The 20869-nt window shown below is 35.5% G+C and overlaps 1 protein-coding gene across 5 annotated transcripts in view; it reads right to left on the reverse strand.

The window, feature by feature from the left end:
• Positions 1-20869, reverse strand: part of LOC136750280 (voltage-dependent calcium channel subunit alpha-2/delta-1) — a 189315-nt gene that overhangs the window by 82482 nt on the left and 85964 nt on the right. For all 5 annotated transcript variants that reach the window (XM_066705221.1, XM_066705220.1, XM_066705219.1 and 2 more), the window contains exon 6: positions 19458-19584. In XM_066705221.1, the coding sequence (XP_066561318.1) occupies positions 19458-19584 (127 nt within the window). The remainder of the gene's footprint in view (positions 1-19457; positions 19585-20869) is intronic.

Genomic DNA, 20869 nt, shown 5'->3' on the forward strand with positions numbered 1-20869 from the left:
ATTTATTGACTTGGACTTGGATTTGGCTTCTGTATGATGGATTTTGTAGTTTGTCTTGTGTTCGTGTCTTTTGTTAGCTACGTGTTTAAATAGGGAACCGTTTCACGTTTAGATTGGAAGGGTTTTGTATATGTATGTCTTTGATCAACAGCACTGTACATAATAAATCACTTTTTGAACTGAGCCCATATATATATATATATATATATATATATATATGAGAGAGAGAGAGAGAGAGAGAGAAATGTTAGTGTTAAATGGACTGGCAGATAGGCAGCAGATATTAAGCTTTCAGTAACTGTTCTATCCTCTGTACATGGTGTGTGCTAATATTGAGAGTCCTAGAGTTGTTATCAATATAATCACCTTGAGATGCTCTACCTGTCCCATACAACCTCATCCTTTAGCTTTCCTGATAGATTTCATTAAGTAAAGTGGTGTGGGATGAAAAAGGGAGGTTTGACCTTCGCAGATCCTCAATAAACAATTATATTCCATTACAGCTCAGACAGCTTAATTTATTATGCTCTAAACATACACATGTTAATTTAATTTAATCACAGCCGTCTATTCATAATGCATAAGCTGAATAAGAAACATGACTGTATTAGAGAAATGGTTATCTGTCTGCTTTTACCACTTCCCACTTAAGCACACTGCAATCCAATCGAAAATAACATTGATTGGAAGTGAATCAGACAATGCAGAAAGCATATTTGCGAATTACTGATTCGATATTTCTTATTATTTTTGCCTGGAATTTTAAGTTCTTACTAGATAGGTTTGAAACACCACAAAAAAAAATCAATCCAGAATGTGGTAAAAATCAATCCAGAATGTGGTAAAAATGGTCTCCTAGGCCAATACTTTTACATCATCAAAAGCATGAATACTGGGAAAAACATCTACCAGAGAAAAGCAACAATGACATTACCATGAATGCATACTGTTTGGGCTATAGATATCCCAAGTAACAGAATGCTTAGGTGCTGTAGATTAATCTAAGATCAGGGTATCACACTATTCATACCACTCATATTGACAAGAATACAGGGTTTGACGTTGCATAAAATGTGTGTACCAGTGCATGGTATAACCAGCCTTGACACTTTTTCATGACTTTGTGCATTTCCACAGCAAGCCATAAAATATAAATGACTGCAAGATCCCATACTCACAGAGCTGGATTGCATCCAAGAGGTACAATATGATGATTTAGCCAACATATGCAAAAGTCTCCCATTTCAATTTTTTTAAGGCATTGTGAGGCCCGGGAAGTAAATAAACAATACAAATGCAAAATGAGATTCCAAGTATGACAGTCACACTTCTAAAAATAGTTTTCCACAGAAAGTTTTCAACAATCTATCATTTAGCAGCTGTTGGTTCATTATTTTATTTCCCACGGGATTTGTATGCAAATGTATTATGTTTGTCTTCAATATCAATGGACGCTGTCACACACTACACAAATAATCAATCCCGCTTTCCAAAAAACATGTCCGGTAAACACTCTGGAGTCTAATTAATCAACTCTAACTGAATAGACCAGGCAGAACTGGAAGCCTAATAAAACCGAAACGGCGGAACAAATAATCTCTTGTAACAAATTCATACCCACTGCAGTCAGACATGCTCTCACACACACACAAACACACACACACACACACACACTCATAGAACAACGTTTTGTTTTGGTTTTTTCCTGATGAAGACAGAGACATCTACGGTTAAGAGCATTTTCCTTGAATCCCAGCCAAATCTATCAGCATGGCTAAATTTCACCCTAAGATGGTTTCAGGCTTTGGCTCAGGGTATCTAACTATTAAATCACTAATGGCTGTTCCTCTCCACAATCGATGGGTGTAACACGGATTTGACTCCTGCTGGAGAGTTCTATCAATCACTTCTGTTCCTCAGTCCACCTCCAACTTCAATATGTATGAGGCTGGGGATCTTGTCAAACACTAGTCAAAGGCAATGTCTTATCCCTGTGTAAAGTGTTTGTAATGCTGACTAATGTCTCTAAATATCCACTTGCAATCTGTGAGCCATGACAGCCAAGGCCCTCAAATTTGCTGAAATCTTAAGTTTTTGGTGTGACAAATATTTCAGCTTCCATATGTTTGAACCGTAAAGTAAATCGAACAACCTCAATATTTTGAATGGGATACAGTTTATAGTTATGTTTAATAGAAATCATTTGATCCAGCCATCATAAGCTATATTTTATTAGCCTTCCTGTCCAGTATTAGGCAAATGACATTGTATGAGATTGCAACTTTTGAAACATTCTTGGTTTCTTGCATCTTCAAAATTTGCCTTTATTGTGATATTATTGGAAATACCAGGGCTGTTCTATTTTTATCAAGCTGTACTTCTGGGATTTCCAAACTATTTAATATTATACTTCAAATGTCACTGTTAGATGAGGATCTTTTAATGTTTGCCGATTTGTTGATTAGTGCTTTGCATAATACAGGCAGAGATATAATATACTTTTCTCAGTCACGTGAGTAAAACAGAAAAGTAAAAGAAAAAACAAAATGCCAAATTAAAATAATTCAAATTTCTTTTAACTTTGTATGCATTCCAGACTTATTTCATTAATCAGGTGTTAATTTATTTTTATTTTTATTTTGTCACAGATATCAGTACATAACCTTGAAGTTTAACATGTATTACAAATCATAAATAAACATACATCTATATACTGAAATCATTCTATTTTGTCATCGTGACTTTATAACAGCACCATGCTGTGTGAAACAAACCTTAAGGACTAGACAATGTGTAGGAATTTACCACACATTAACAAAAGCTCTTACAAGTGTCACTATCTTGTTTAATTTCCATCAAAATGCCTTTATTAAAGCCATTATATGTGTATGGCTGATCTAAGTGAAGAGCCTCATACTTAACGTAGACCGAATCATCTCAGTTGGAAAACAGTAGGAGATCAAAATCACTTCTGCTACCATAATTATAGTGGGTGTACAGATGACAACAGAATAAAATTGGAGTTGTGTGAAGCCTGTAATCATCAGATGAAAGGATAGTGAACAGTCAGCTCACCCAAATCACACCTCTCCAAAGGCCATTCAGTGGCAAATTACTCAAGAGTGGTAATTCCTTCAAGAGTCAACACTATCTTTTGCATAATTGTCCCTTGCATGAATAATCCTGGAGACAAGCAATGAGGAAGCACTATTTAATCTCCCTGCTTATTTTGTTCTTGCAAAGAAACCGGGCGGATACATGAAGACACTAAAGACACATTTTAAAATGAGAACAACATTATCTGTATTAATTATTCCAACAACTGTTTCAACCAGACATTTCCATGACTTTTTTTTTAATTAAGATTAAATAGAATTGTATCAATCCCAACTGGGAAATTCAACTACAGCATAACACCAATAATGTATAACACACAAACAAAAACATTACCCATAAATTTAAAAACAACCTCTTCCCAAATTTGATCTTGGGAGTGTAAATGCTTGACTGGCTCAAGTCCCAGCATGCACTGCAGCGGCGTGTGTTTTAAAGGCAGGTGGCAAACTAACAGCCTGCACATCAGTGGAGCACAGTTCCCTAATTCCCTTATTATAATTAATATATTGTTAAAATTAACAGTAAATGGTTCATTTAATGTTTTTTTTTAGCATATTAGCAAATTCTTTGTATTTATATTTAAAATGCTTTGGTTGTGAAACAAATATGCAAATACATGGATTGTATTTGCTCTGTGTTTTAAATTACTAATTTAACATATATATATATATATATATATATATATATATATATATATATATATATATATATATATATATAATGAAGTTTGGACTTGCATACTCGTGTGCATGTGAAGACCCCTGGGGTTGCTGAAAGTTGATCCTGATCACATGGCAGTGTAGACGTGACATCACTGATCCTGATCAAATGTACTGATGCATTTGATACAGATCAGAAATATCAGTGTAAAACCATCTAATATTCCCTCGTGTATCATGCACAGCCTGTTATAGATGAAATGATGAAAGCTTATATTTATATTAAGTGCAAAAAAAATGTTTAAATGTTTAAAAAATGGCAGGATATTGTAATAAAGAAAATGTGATGAATAGTATTAAAAGATCCATTGCTAGAGAAATATAGTGATGAGTTTGATGTAGGTAGTTTCACCGAAGGGTTCATAATAAACTACGAGATTGCCAGCTCCATCAACTTATATCACAGAAGTATACATATCAATAAATCAATAAATATATGGGCTTGCTCTTGTTCTTCCATTCTTCCATTGAAACCCCACTACTTACTGTCTAATAACACAAAGGATAGTTCCTGATAGAGTATTAGTTTTTAATATGAAATTGATAATCTCCCTGGTCTTTTTAATAATTAGGAATGGAGATGTTTTAACAGGTTCAGCCACCCATGAATTTCCATCTCTGAAACAAACTGAGCTGTGGAAGGGATGACACGCTTACAGTTTTTGAACATCCTGCCAAACTTACACGATGTCATTCCAACTGCTGTTCACAATTATTCAGTCTGCGGTTGTTATTATGAATGGCAAAGCAGCAGAATTGCACATTGTAATTGATTATGATTAAATTGCTACACTCTTGAGTTGTCAGCATCAACCAATTAGAAACATCTAAGCTTGCCACTATCACATGAGCAATTGCTTGTACTACCAGACTATGGCATTCAAAACATGAAGATACCTTACAACAACAATCAGTATTCAGTGTTTTTTTAGAAGAATATAGATGTTTTTGCCCAGCTATTGTTTCTCAGCAATGGTACACAATATTTATTTGAACTGCTTTAATACAATCACAGTAAGAAAGCTCTATTTATCTATTATGCAGTGTAAACAACAAAGTGGACTGTTCACTGTAATGGTTTTATTCACCTCTAACTTCCCCAGGGCACTTCCCAATAATGCCTGAGCTGAACCAGTCACCTCTGGATGTGTGTTGGGGGGGCAGGGGGCTGAAAGAGCCATTTTTCATCAGCATACTAAACAGAAAGACCAATGGCACACAGGTCTAAAAAAAGGGGATTTAGTAGAAAGCAATAGAAAACAATTGGAATCAAATTGGGTGAAATTTAAACCCAGATATTGTTTAAACTTACTACAGCTACATTTATTGGCTTTTAATTCTTTGGGAATCACTGGTCATTGAAACATTTGTGCTATATTCATTTAAAATAAATAGCCGAGTGGAGTACAACTGAGACAATCTGAGTAATAAACAAAGCTGTTTGTTCAGTTCGAGCCAATTTGGTTTGTTTCACAGAATCAATTTTTTCTGCTGTGTCTCTTTTATTGAAGATGAATGTAACATCCTCAGCGGCCCCTGTTTCGCAGACGGATAATGAAGCTGTGCGGGCTGGCAAATGCGTTCCACTTCAGTGAGAAGTCACATAGGTATACAGGAACAGGGTCTTTTAAAGACTTCATTGCTTATTTTTACCCTTCTCTTGGTGTCAACTCAAGTCCATTAGTAGCACGTCTTGGTTCACTCTCAATCCTCCTGACATTTATAACATTTCCCTTAAGAACATGGATGCTAGGGCTATCTTTATGCTGCCAAACACAGCTGAATGACTTGTATCTGAAAAATATTCATTCTGCATATAGTCACAGACACAAAACTGAGAAAATTACATACAAAGAGATCAGGAAAATCTGTTGAAAATATGAAATTGTTACCATTTCACTTATGTATTAAATAATAATAATTATTATGTGGCAAAAAGAAAACTGTCATAGTAAAAAAACTCAAATTCAAGTTCTTAAAGAAAAACATAGCAAAAATAAGTTGTAAACCTAATTGTAAATTAGGCATATGCATTTCCTCTCATTGATTACCAAAATACACACACACATTTAAGAAATTAAGAATAAATAAATATTTGAGCTCTCCTCAAAGAAAATCTAATTAGCTTAATAAGATTTTCTTAATTCCTTGCTCGGAATTTCTCTACTCAAGGTCAGGTGCAATACCTCCAGTATAATTAATTCAAAGCCATGTGAACAAGTCCTTCTCCTGGTGAAGATATTTCACTTCTCACTGGCAGTATTTTTGGGTTTGCAGGCTGCGACGTGTCTGGTTCAAGGATCTAGGGCTTAAGACCATAAACAAGATAACAAACAAGCTAAAAAGGCAGTGTGAATAAAATATGACAAGTCTTGCTTAGAATATAACTCTTGCATAATGTAACTGACATTGAGGAGGAAGGGAATCAGGGTCACAACTGACACATATACTTTATATCTCACTGCACACATCTATCACATACTATTAAAAATCCACAGCTTCATGAAATACACTTTATCAGGCGCAAAAAGGAAACATATCTGTCTGTATATATACTGTTTATATATGAGAAAGCTAGGATGAATTTGGCATTTATTTCTAGGAAAACTTTATATTTTAGGCTAAAAAGCTGGTTTGTTATTCTGGTCATTAAAAGTTAAGGGCCAGTCAGAACCAAACCACAAGAGACAAACTTAACATATATAAAATAACATTGAATTTTGAGGTGTTAAATAAAGCTACAGTTTTATCTTAGATTAAATTCAAAAATATTAAGAATCACCAATGAAAAATGATAACTTTTTATATTAAATGTTTACTAAAGTAGTGGTGACATTCTAGAAAATTGTATACAGCATCATAAAGATCTACGAGACAACTATCTCTAATGAATATCCAAAATATAATAATAATACGATAGAAACCATGTAATCCTATAATCTGTTTATCTAAGATTTAAGATTTATTTGAAACAATGATAAATAAGATAAGTGTTCCCTAAGTTTAAAAACAAGTTGTACTGAATCAAAATCCTACAGTTCCGGATCTAGAAATGTTTCAAATAACTTCTAATAAAATTTTAAAAAATAACCACAAAATATATAATTATAATGATTGTTTTAATATGATAAAGACTAAATTTAAAGCAAATGCAAGACTTAATATTAGATTATATTTATATTAGATAGAAGGTCAAATCCTCATTCAAATTTACACATTTATTTAATTTAGTTCATAATAGTCATAAAACTTGGAGAAATTACACATACATCTTTAAGAGTGCTTATCTAAGAGTTAGCAGAAGTAAAATATATTTTTATCTTAATAATGTGTGTTTGTAAAAAAGTGTTTGTAAAACATTGTGTTATAAAAGGGAATATTTTTTTTTGGCATGGGTTGTATAGATTGAGTTTTTTGTTTTGTTTAGTTTTCTATTTCCATTCTGCCATTAAACGGAGGACTAAACAAGCCACTGAGGAAATGGGGTTGACTCGAGTTCATGTGAATTAGAGGTACATTTTCAAAACAGCAGCAAGACACCAGACTTGTTTGCCAATCAGATCAAGACAAAACCTGGCAAAAGGCAGCTGGGAGAAAGCTGCAGAAGGACCGCCCCAGGCATCGACTTCCTGTCACGAGAATTAATCTGAGGCCAAGACAGTCGAAGTATGAATTTCCACACAAGCTTGCGGTCTGTGCAGGGGTTTCCTACTCCTGGACATCTGTGCCAGTGCAGGTGTGTCCTTCCACCATAATCCCTGCAAATGCTCTCATTTGGGAACCTCTGATATAGGCCACCCTGAAGCCAAGCCTTTACAAAGTCCTTTTCAAGGATATCAAAATGCATTTTTCATGATCTTTCGTGTGAAAAACAGATTGATATATAAAAAATTACAAATAAAAAGTCAGACCTTGTTTTCACTGAAGGTAATGTCAGGACTCTGTTGTACAATGTAGAGTACTTGCTCCTAGAACGTAGACATGAATGTTTCATGTGGTTGAGAGAACTAAAATCAATATGGAATCTCAGTCGTGCTACACAAGCTGCTAAATGATAAGACACAGTATGTGACTCACTTGAAGAGTATATCATTGTTTTCATATAGTTGTCCGTCAGATAAAATACAAGGTCCTAAATCATAACTATTTCAGGCCTGATGAGATTGACTTAGGGCTTCATCTATCACATACATGCCAATGTTTTAAGTTCCAAACAGTTTACACCATCTAATTGGGTTTCTAGCAGAATTCGGATAAATACAGGGAAGACAAATCATTGTCCAATATCTGTAAAATAAACTTTCTAACAGTAGTGGTGGAGTCTTCTTTACACAAGTTCTAATAACTAGGGTACCACGTTCAAGAAAAAAAAACACAATACAAAAAAATGCTGAAAATGACTGCAATGACAATGGCAACAGAATTACATTAATGTGGCAGATTCTCGGCTGAATGCATGACTAATGAAGACACACGATGATAAAGCATAGAAATTGAAGTAGGACTGACAAATATTCTTGACTTCAGGCAAATTACCAAACCTATTAGTAACACAAAGCCAGACACATTTGATTGTTTATATGAAAAATCACTATGCTTTTCATAATTCAGACGAATCATAGATTCTCATCAAAACATTTCACTAATTTGACAATGGAATGTAGAAAACAAATGACGAGGTTCTCTTTAAGATTTATGGTTGCCTTTCACACTAATCTCAAGAGATTACCCGTTTAGAAAGGAAATGTGAGCACAAAGCAAATTGCTTTTTTTTTTAAAGGAACTAACAATTTTCCAACATGATGCATTATAATTTCAATAATTAAACATCTACACCCCATAATCAGATGTGTTCTTTAATGGTTGCACCTCTGTCTCTCAATGACACGAGATAATTTCTGAATAGCAGCTATAATTCCGAATGTATTCATTTCCAAATTAACTGCTACGTGCCGTGTTTGAAAATGTTCCTTAAAGAAGAAGGTTAATCTTTAGAGATGCATCTGAATGAATTCAATTTGCAGGACATCATGCTCTGAGCTAGCAAATAAATAATGTTCATTGCCAGACTCCATCTGTTTATCACGACACCAGCACAATGTCGGGTCACAGCATCCTCTTGGGCCTCCGAAAGTACCCTTAAGTGATGTTTTATCTGTCTAGCTAACCAAAAGTTTGAGTTTACTATACTTGTCTTTTATTTTATGGAAAAAAAATGCTGTGGTCTCAGAATAAATGCAGGTACATTTACATTTTATTAACTAGAGGTTAGATTCTGCAATTTTAGAAGGTATACCCAAAAACAATCTTTACACATATGCTGGTTCCACTGCAAAATTTGCTCCTGATCTTCTTAAAATAACATGTCTACTTTTAAAGGGCCATATGAAACAGCAGAGATATGGAAAGAGAATGCCATTGATTAATTCATTATCTGGAGTTTTATACAGATTTTACTAGTAGTAGGAAAAAAAGAAGCTAACTTTTGACTGAAGCACTATTTTTAAAGATGTCATATACATGGCATTCACATAGCCCATCGTCATATTGAGGTTCTAATATGGGTTACATTAGTCGGAGGGCTTCTATTACTGCCACACTTTTCAGTTGAATAAATCAAGCCTATTTCCTAAAAGTAAACTGTAGAATTATAATATATATATATATATATATATATATATATATATATATATACACAGACATACTACCGGTCAAGAGTTTTAGAACACCCTCAATTGTCCAGTTTTTATTAAAAGTTAAGCAGTTCCAAGTCCAGTGAATAACCTAAGCGGTAAATTGCCAGAGGTTACAAAAAAAAAGTTCAGAGTTATATACTGTGTTACTACACCCTCTTAAGCATTATTTGGCAGTGTTATGTGCAGCTCCTTGTGCATAGAATTTACACTGTATTCGTACAATGCATTTGAAAGCTTATTCTCTTGGCAACCAGCGCGTTTCATTCTCAAACACATCCAAGTGTTTCTGAGTCGCCCGCCATCATTCAGAGTCCGGGGTGTAAATCAATCAATCAATGTGTATTACTACACTGTAAACCAAGTTTTCCATCTTGACCTTTTGAGCTCTCTACGGGTGTGTGTTACTTCTACCAAAACGTGGATGGTCTTGTTTTGATCAGTAGACAGTCTGGTTCCAGAATATGTCATAATTGTCAATATTTTCTGAGATTTTGTATTCCTACTCAGACCAAGTATCGCCCCCCACTGCAAGGTAACGTTAGTTTTAAGTGTCTATGCGTGTGAGATGCACATTGTCAGACGGTGAATGGGAAATCTCAGATTAGAAACATATCTGCGTGTAGAAATAAAAATGTGATCAAAGAATATGTTTTCTAAATTTGGTAGTTAACCCTCTGAGTAGTACATTATAAAATGCCCCGCCAGCTTCAGTTATTTCCAGACAGCCCATTCTAATTTCCTTCGAATTTACATAATCACAAAAGTGTTACCCTAATTACACAGTAAAAAGTATGTTTTTTAATTTATTTTTGCAATGTTTGATTTGTGGTTATTATGATGTAAATGTTAAAGTTTACTGTTCAAAACTGAAAATCCTGCTTTCAGTGAATATCTTAGTCACAATTTTTCTTTGAGAGCCAAATTCGAGGGATCCATGCTAGAAAATGTCTGTTTTACATGCAAAAAAAAAAGTCTATCCTCCTACATATAAGTAATCTGTAAATGTTGCTCCCCAATTATCGATATTGGACCCCAAAAACCTGTATCAGTCGGACTCTACTTTTAATATTGCTAACCGTGTCCATGTGTGTCTTTTCAGATATGTCCTGGTGCACACTACTTGTAACTTCACTGGGCTCTGTACTGGGTAACTTCCCATTGGTGGTAAGTGAACGAGATAATATTCAACACTTTCTGCACAAAATCATTATTAGAGATGCATTTACAGTGACACATATCTACTACTAATTGAGTATTTCTCAATATTATGGTTGTCCTAAACTAGAGTTTCCCTTTTGTTTAGTTTTAGGTGGTGTGGCAGTGCAAATACTGTGGCATGTCACTATTGAGTAAAATCAAAACCCAGTGGCCAGCTCTTTAAAGTGAGCGAAGTTAAGTGAGCTCAATGGTGTGTGACTGTCTGTGGAAATATTTGTTGAGGTTCATGGCACAACTGGACCAGTACACAGAGAACCTGATAAAGGTGTTCCGTACCAAAGGAGGAGTGTTGGGAGGAAGATCTGCTCGACCATGGCAGTCACAGCCAAGGTCAGTTAGGTGTCGGGTATTCCAGATGTGGAGATGGAAATGTGGATTTTGAGCAACCTATCATGGTGCTTGAAAGTGTGGAGGTTATCAGCAACCTTGGAAGACTTGCCTATGGATGTGCTGTGCTGTTTGGACTAATATATGTACTCAACCTGAACTACCCCAAAGTGTTCCAGAAGATTTTGATGAACTTGAATGCAAACAAGTTGTCTCCAAATGTCCAACCTTTCCACATCAAGATGTTTCAGTGAATATAGCAGTCAACTGCACTGAAGGACATCTGTCTTTATTTATTTTTTATTGTTTTGACATTGTGTATAGTTCAAATGTCTCAGCAGAGTTGCCTGTGGCTGCAAGCCATCCTAACTTGGCCTATTAAAGAGAATTGCTTAAATTGTCCTGCTCTAGAAAATAATTGATATTTTTTATTCTCCTGCATTTAGCATGCATACTCTTGTTTTACTATAGCAGAACATATTTACATTGCATTTATAAAGATCATTCTGTGGTTTACTTGATCTGTCTGCACTTAATGTTAAAGGTTGGTCAGAGAACATATGTCTAACACTGAACAACTTTTTAATTTAACTAACTTTAATGTATTATATTGATTACTTCTAATATGATTATTAATTATGTTTGCACTTACTCAAACCTTTGAGTCTTTTTTCATTGAGTAATTTGGCATTTTAATATTTTTTATTGTTTAGCAGAGTACTGTAGAAAATTACTGTAAAAAAAAGCTAAAGAAATGGGCACTGTGATATCAGTCAGCTGTTCAGCGTCTACCGAATTAGATTTATAATTGACAGAATTTATTTGTTTTTTCTTTAATAAATGCTATATAAATCTGAAATCTGGATTAACTGGATTTATTTAAACAGTTTGAGTATGATAAATACAATGTAATTAGATGGAAATTTGACACATAATAAGAATGCGTACAATAAACAAATTAAATGTGTTGGTTAGGCCACAGTGAATTATGTTCATCCAAAGTATTTCAGTCAGGTTGATCTCATTTAATGTATTCATGTTGGAGTTACATCACTGAATTACATATGATGAAACCACTTCATTTTAATGTAAGTTGGATGGAAAATTGTCACAATTAAAATACGTTCATCTTACAAGTTACTTTTTTGAGTGCATACATACATACGTTAAATGGAGTATTTGCACACCTTACAATATTCAGATTGCATTTTCATATTTGTGAAAATACCTAAAGATCAGCAGCTTCAAATTCAAGAACTCTCAGATGAAAGCAAGACAACTGGACTTAAAATTAACCAGCGTAAAACCAAACTCATGTTTAACAGCTTTGCTACATCTAAGAATATCTATGAAGATATTATTCAAGAAATTAAAAGAAGAGTGAAAATGGGATGGATTACATTTGAAGAAACAGCATGCTGCTGAAAGAGAAAAGTATTTGATCAATGCACACTTCCAGTGCTCATTTATGGCTCTGAAACCTGGTCACTAAACACGAAAAATGTTATAAAAACTGCACAAAGCAGCATGGAAACACGTATGCTTTGACTTACAAGAAACCACAGAAAAATAAATTAATAGATCAAAGTACAAACAAAGATATGTGACATTATTGCAAGAATGAAAATGATAAAATGTCAATGGGCCACACAAATTGCAAGAAGAAAAGATCAAAGATGGACAAAGGAAGCTATCAAAAGAGATGAAATACTTGGCAGAAGACTACATTAAAGATGAGAAGATGAAATTATAAACTTTGGAAAAAGTAGAAACATCTCTGGGAGGCCTTCATCCAGCAGTGGATCGATACAGGCTGATGATGATATATACACACACACACGCACACGCACACACACACACGCACACTGCCAAAAGTATATGGAGACACCCCTTCAAATTAGATTATTCATTCGGCTATTTCAGCCACAGGTGTATACAATCAAGGACACAGACTAAGTGATTGTGAAGTGAAAACATCTAGGAGCAACAACAGCTCAGGTGCAAAGGGGTAGACCACACAAGCTCACAGAACGGGACTGCAGAGTGTCGTCTGTCCTCTGTTGCAACAATCACTACCGAGTTCCAAACTGCCTCTGAAAGCTACGCCAGCACAAGACATGTTTATCACGAGCTTCATGAAATGGGTTTCCATGACTGAGAAGCCGCACACAAGCCTAAGATCACCATGCCAAGCCAAGCATCAGCTGGACTGGTGTAAAGCTCATGGCCACTGGACTCTGTAGCAGTGGAAACGCATTCTCTGAAGTGATGAATCACTTCACCACCTGGCAGTCCGACAGACGAATCTGGGTTTGGCAGATGACAGGAGAACACTACCTGCTGGAATGCATAGTGGCAACTGTAAAGTTTGGTGGAGGAAGAATAATGGTCTGGGGATGTTTTTCATGGTTTGGGCCCCTTAGTTCCACTGAGGGAAAATCTTAACGCTACAGCATACAGTGACATTCTAGATGATTTTACGCTTCCAACAGTGTGGGGATGGACCTTTCCTGTTTCAGCATGACAATGACCCCATACACAATGGCAGGTCCATACAGAAATGGTTTGTCGAGATCGGTGTGGAAGAACTTCACTGACTGTCACAGAGCCCTGACCTCAACCCCATCAATCACCTTTGGGATGATTTGGAACGCAGACAGAGCCAGGCCTGATCGCCCAACATCAGAACCCGACCTCACAAATGCTCTTGTGTCTGAATGGAAGAAAATCCCTGCAGCAATGTTCCAACATCTAGTGGAAAGCCTTCTCAGAAGAGTGGAGGCTGTTATGGCAGCAAAGGGGGGACCAACTCCATATTAATGCCCATGATTTTGGATTGAGATGTTCGGCGAGCAGGTCCACATACTTTTGGCCATGTAGTGTATGTCAATACATTATTTATACAGTTACATCATATGGTGTGAATAAACATATATATATATAAAACACTATAAAATAAAAAGACACTTAAAATGTTCAATTGAGATCAAGGACAATCTTAATCATTAAGAACTATCACTGCTCCCAGGCCACCTGGAACTTACTGTCAGGGCTCTTTAATGTGTAGTCAAACAGAAGCCAGAGGCAACAGTGTTTCTTCACAAAGGCAAAACTCAGAGTGGACTGTCTGGGCCAGCGCCCCAGCTTCCCCCCAAGAAATACAAACTATGCATCACTGTTTGTGTTCTGCACAGCTTGGGTAGAGAGAGACCAAATGTATGGTGACATTTCAGAACTTTCTTGATTACTCTGGGATGCACTCAAATGATCTTAATATTTCTGAGTTATACATTTCTTACAAAACAATAAGAGCTTACTTAATTGAAAACCTAGAATCACAAAATAAAGTGTAGCAGCATTAACAATGGAAAATATGTAGTATGTGTATGTATAAGAACATATTTTCCAGTCAAAACTAAATAATTTAGTTTCAAGGTCTTCCATCCTTTTCTTTGTAGCATCTTCACACGGTCTCCAACAAGTCTGTTTATCAGATGCTGAAACACAAGGCTTTCTACAGCTGCACTGCAGGATGCACTATATAACAGAGACAGGAGAAATAATTCAACACTATGGCATTTCTCAGAATTGGAATACTTCACAGTATGCCATCTCTTAAACAGCAGACAGGGTTGTAACTTGTATTAGCAAAGGGAATCACCCTGTACACTGCTCATTTACTGTCACTAGGTTATCACTCTAGCAGAAATTATTCCACCACAGTGGAAAAACTAGATTTAAATACAACCATAGTTATAAATATGTAATAAATACATGTTTGCCTTGGATGGCAGGAAGAAACAAATGTATATTCTTTATCAAAAGAAAATACATAATGGATTAAAACATAATTAACAGTGTGTTTAAAAAGTCACACGTCTCTTAAAAGGGCTTCCATTTTGTGAATAAAAATGTCTGCTTGCTTTTGGCATCTTCTCTTTGTATAATTTATCACACTTTTATCAAAGGATGAAATAAAGTGGGGGGAAAAACAATACTCAAAGTGATTTTAAAAACAACAAAAATCCCTGTGATGGGAGATATTGTGATGACATGGATATTTTTTTTGCATATGATTACACCAATCAGAAAACAAACATACCTTTAAGCTCAAAACTGTGTTCAAATTGTGACAGTTCCTGCACAGGCTGAACATTACATTTGGCTAAGGAGGCTGAGAAAACTGAACAACCAGTGAAGTTAACATTTGATTTCCAGTCACCTCCAGCTACTACATTTGGCATTTAAATTTGAATACAGATTTCCTTTTTTATGCAAAATCCTAGAATTTTAAGTTATACAGTTAGTTTGGTGATATTCTCTTGATAATTTGAATCTTTGTTTCAGGAAAAGCTTTGTGTTATTGTTGCCAAGTAGTAAGATATACAGGAGTGATATAGGCATATCAATTAGATTCAACACAAATAATGGCAATCTAAACCTTACTTGCACATGTCCTAATTCTACTGATAATCTAGAAGTTTCTGACTTAACAGATTTATTTCAAACATTTTCAAAAAACGAAACAGTGCCAGAAAGAGCTCTGAATCATTTGTCTTAATAGAAAAGTATTTTGGGAAAATGGTGGCCTTCGATCAGAGTAATGAAAAACTTCATTTAAGAAAAATAAAGATGAAAATAACTTGCGGTGGGTAAGGTCCAGGATGGATAGAGCTGCTCATAGCAACACAGCAGTCACATTCATCTAAACAGAAATGATTTGTAATTGCACTGTACAGTTTGTATTGGCTTCTGATTAAATGCAGACAACTGCAGCGGTGTCTCAGGGAGAAACAAAATTTAAAACGAAATAGAAATCTGGGAACGAGGAGTATCCTTTAGCTATTGTTTCCCAATAATTAAATCAATCCCTTTATGTATACATGTCAAAGCTAAGCATAAGTCGATGTTATAGTAATTAGTACTGTATATCATAGAAAGTCTGGTTTCAATAACATTAATTTACTACACAAATTACTAATGTACTACTACTAATGACATGTTTTTTTTAAATATTATCAATTACCTTGTATGTAAATATAACTTAAAAAATAAGTTTGTATAATAAGATCTTAACCCCTTACTATTGGAAAAGATTTAAAGTAATCATGTTCAACCCACAGAAATCATCAATCAGAGGGTATTGCAGATACTGAAATGATTAATGAAACTTATCATTGCAAATTATTATTTTATTCTGTTTCTGCCCCCCTATTCTATTGTCAGTTTTACCATTGAGTGAGATCCTTTCAGTATTGTCCAAACCTATTACTTAATACTTCAGTCTATTTGTAAACTCCTGCAGACGAAATGTTTCCTTCACCTTTTTCAAAATTGATACAGAAAAAAAACAACATAATATATATAATATAATATAACTCTCACACCCCTAAAACTAGTTTCAAAAGGTGTGCATAATAGGATTCCTACAAAATATTCAGAAAATATGCTGATGTGTTATATTAAATTTCTTTGGAAATAAACCAAGTGAAAATATTCTCTCATAAAAAAATAACTGACTGACCATAAAGTTAGCCCTGGGTCATCACAGAAACATTGAGTCTGCTGTGAGATGCAAAACAATCTGTATTTAGTCCATTCGGAATCTACGTTGTATTGGAAACTGTATTAGTATTAGTGAGAGAAACTTATTGTCAAGAAATAGAAATAAGAGAATGACACATCCTTGAACCCCCCCCCCATTTTTTTTTTTTTTTTTTTTTTACAAAACTCTTACAAAAAGAATCTCTAAGAGAACTAAGAACACAAGCATAACGAATTATCTGAATCAGATAATCCTATGTATAATGTATTTGTGCTTCTCTGAGGGCCAGATCCTCCTTTGTGTCTGTGGGTAAGGATTACAAGCGGCTGAAGAAATAGGGAGCGGAGCTGGGGGGGTGCTTCATTTTCCAATCCCCAAGCCAAGAACAAGTAAGAGGCAGTGAGAGAGCAGTGATCCAGTAAGCCACCAACACAGGCAGCCTGTCACATTAGACAGCGAGAAACCCTTAAAGCACACAGTGGGAGTGTGACTAGGGGGTGGGGGGCCGAAGCACATGGAAATATTTTTCTTTGATCTGGCTGACATAGATTTTCCATCAGCGTGAAATAAGAATAGGCAAGAGGTATTCAAATATCTATCTATTGTTTCTGGGTAAAACACAAAGATCATTTTTCAATGTGAACCTAGTTAAAATCGAAAGGTTTTTTTGGGGGGGATTTTCCCTACAAAACCGGGACATATGAGTTACAGGTAAATAAAATGGCATAACATTACTCCATCCCACTTTTCTGATCTTACAGAAAAAAAGGAACATATTTATGAGTATTTTTATACTTGTGAAGTTGTGTTCTCATTTGCAAAGCTGGCTATTTTTGAACAGGAGACTGTTATCTTGTTGGCAACAGAATCCCATCCCTCACTGCATCTGTCCCTTATGTGCTGTCGATATCCTCTTGACACGCATATAAATACAGTATATAAGCCTGACCGATATGTAAACTATTTGCCTACCGGGGAATTATTTTTCTAATTTCATGAACATTAAATCGTCCCCCTACTCTAAATCCTTAATCAGTGCAGATCTAGAGGGTGAGTTTTATTTATGTACCAAGTCCATTGTTTCGCAAGGTCTTTTTTTCCCCCGAAGACCCTCTGGCCATTGCCCTCATCCAAGCCTTTCTGAACAGTGTATGTGTATTATTCAAAAGTGTGCATGATTGGCAATCTTTACTTCACGCAAAGCCCTTCAATCATGTACACAAGCTGACAGGAAATACCCTCACACTATTGAAACGTGTTAACACAAATTAAATGAAGATGGCATGAAAGTCCGGAGGGTTCGGAGACACATTATACCTTTCCTGGGGTAGAGAGATGAACTGTCTACAGTCTTGACACATCTTACTCACTCGGATAAGTGAGGACTACAGAAGTCCTTGCCAGACACAAAGGAAAGTTTCAATGTATATTAGAGAAAATACGTGTGGAACATGAGTCATTGTTGTGGGACTCCTCTTAAACCTGTGAATGTGTAGCATTTCATTATACCAAAGACTTCACCTTAATTGTTTTAGCTGTAGTCAGTCTGGCACTCTTAATGTGTAAACCCCTTGGGTTGGCGGGTACCTGATGGAGGAATTCTGAAGACTAGAGGAAATATCAATGGGTCAATTTAAAAACATCAGGAAAGAAAAGTGAATTCTTGGCTTTAAAATTGCATTCGTTTTCTGACATATTGCCTCTTTTTGATGTGAAAATCTTTCACTGCATTTTTCGGCCTCGTCTATGTTTGTGAGAACGTGGGAGTTTGTTAAGCAGCAGGAACTGCAGGACCAATGTTATTAAGCACTTGGTAGTAAATACAAAACTGGGACCTTGAATGAAAGCTTTGTTATGTTTTGTTCAAGTTGCTTCACGCAAGTCATGCACAGCACTTACAATGGATTCTTAACTGATAACACAAATGTGCTCATGATCTCACTGAAAATATCAGTTATTTTCTGAAAATATATATGTTACACTAAAAAGATTATTACAATAATTTAGAAGACACCTTCAAGACTTTTTACCCTTCAATGCCTGGAGAATGGGATACCATGTACGATTTTATGATTTGCCCATCAGGAAAGTTTTGCTGACAAATAAATGGGCTAGGTCCCCTAAGTCTACACTTGTGGGGCTTGATTCAGTCCCAGATCAGCACAAGTTTTTCAAAAGCCAATGTCACAGGTAGAGTAGTCCACGAGACGTACTCATCGGGGTCTGAGGAACAAGCTGCTTGTGTTTAATTGATTTGGGAGAATTGACAATGCTGCAAAAACTACTGCACCCATGAGCAAGTGCATTGAAAGATCACCAGTAGCTGTATGTAGAGCAGAAAGACATATAAATATATCGCATACAAATGTGTATGGTAATTGGAATGTATGAATAGTAAATGCCATTTTGTATTATGGTAACATCTTGCTTGTCAAACTGCATAACCTGCCATCTGTAGCACTGCTGTATCTTTCTTATATAATTCAGAGCTTCGTACTGCAAAACTTGATGGGAAAAATCTAGTTACTGATAACAAAACTGTACATTAAAAGAAAGAAAAGGGATCAAAGTTTGAAAACAACAATCACTGGAAAGCATATCGAAAAAAAAAAAAAACATTATGGCCAAATGCCCCCACTTTATAAATATTTGTGTGTTATAAGATGATCACAATGACTGTTAACTTGTATGTCATCAAATACTGATCATACTCACGTGATGAATACAAAAATATAAAACGTTTATACGAGTTCTCTTATGGGAACACTTATGTTCTAGCACACCATGGTGAGTTTTAAAATGGCACTGCTTATTAAATGTCAATAGTTCACTTACAGCCTTCATATATATCTGTGGGTATATGGACAGCAGTGTTGTTATAGGAAATCCGCCTCTTGAATGCCGGGTCCTCCTTGAACTCAGGTCTGATCCGCCTTCTTCCGTCTGTCTCATTTACATCTGGCTGTGGGTTGAAAGCAATAAGTTAGATTCGCAATAACAAGTGAAACAAGCATCTTCATAACAAAGCTATTAATGGAAAAAGGTGATTTATAGAAATCATTTCACACTGCTTACAGCACTACAAAATATATTCTGAAAAGCTGAGTTCTTGATGATAGGGGCTTCACCTTACAAGTATTTAAAAAAGAAAGGAAAATTGTATTGTACTCTTCTTAGTTAAAAACAGAATACAAAATGGGACCTTTGACCTGTTTTTGTTCACAGTGAGTCCATCTTATTTTAAGAAGGGCTTTATCTGTCAAAAATGAATTTCTAATGTGACATCAAAAAGAAAACAAATAGATAGTTTATTAGCATACAAATGAGCAATCTACAGAGAACAGCTTCAGTTAGTGTCACAATAAAAGTGATAATGTGCAAACCTAAGCACATCAAATGTATATTATTCATACATTATTTTAGCAGGGAGTTCCAGAGGTGGGTGAGGTGAGGTTTAATAGATGAATAAAGAGCAGAGGGAATTAAACTGTTTGGAATAATAAGTTCTACAGACACAACAAAAAGCAGGGTCAAGGTGCTTTTTAAAGGCACATATCTTTGTAAATTACAGTTTTACTTGTTACCCTATTGCGAAAGTAAAGTAAAACAAATGAGAACTGATCATCTATAAACTGCAATTCCCGTGCATCAAAGTATAAACACTATACCAGGAGGCACTGTTTAGCCACTGGATTCAAAGCCAGAAATAAAGAAAGGCAGGGCGACAAGCTTAATCAGAAAAGCCTAAAATCTGATTGCATGGCTCCTGTGTTCAATACAGTTTCATGGATACCTCTATAGATAATAAACAGTGAGGATGTGTCAATTATAACAGAGCTGACATTTTCGGTTGGAGAATTCATGTAGTTCGATATACTAAAGATTGAAAGGAATGGAATTAAAAGCTGATCCAGTTTCTCACCTCTCTCAGATGAATTTGAAAAAAAAAACATGCAATGCAGACAACACTTCGGCAGCAATAGTAATCTGTTACAACAGCGCATGCAATTAAATTCTAAGTGAATCAGATTCTTCTCCAGAGGCTGGAGCTAGAATGCAATCAAAAAACACAGCTCAAAACAAAATCAGCTCCCATGGGATGTGTGGGCAGCAGATTAATTTTCCATCCATTCAAACTTAGCTTTCCCTTTATTGCATTACAATGTCTCCTACTTCTGACAGTCTACCAAATATTTCCACCATTTCTTTGAAAAAGCAGCTCCAAAGCAATTTTCTTTCACTATCTT

The sequence above is a fragment of the Amia ocellicauda genome, chromosome 5 (genome assembly GCF_036373705.1).
Source record: "Amia ocellicauda isolate fAmiCal2 chromosome 5, fAmiCal2.hap1, whole genome shotgun sequence".
Classification (NCBI taxonomy): Eukaryota; Metazoa; Chordata; class Actinopteri; order Amiiformes; family Amiidae; genus Amia; species Amia ocellicauda.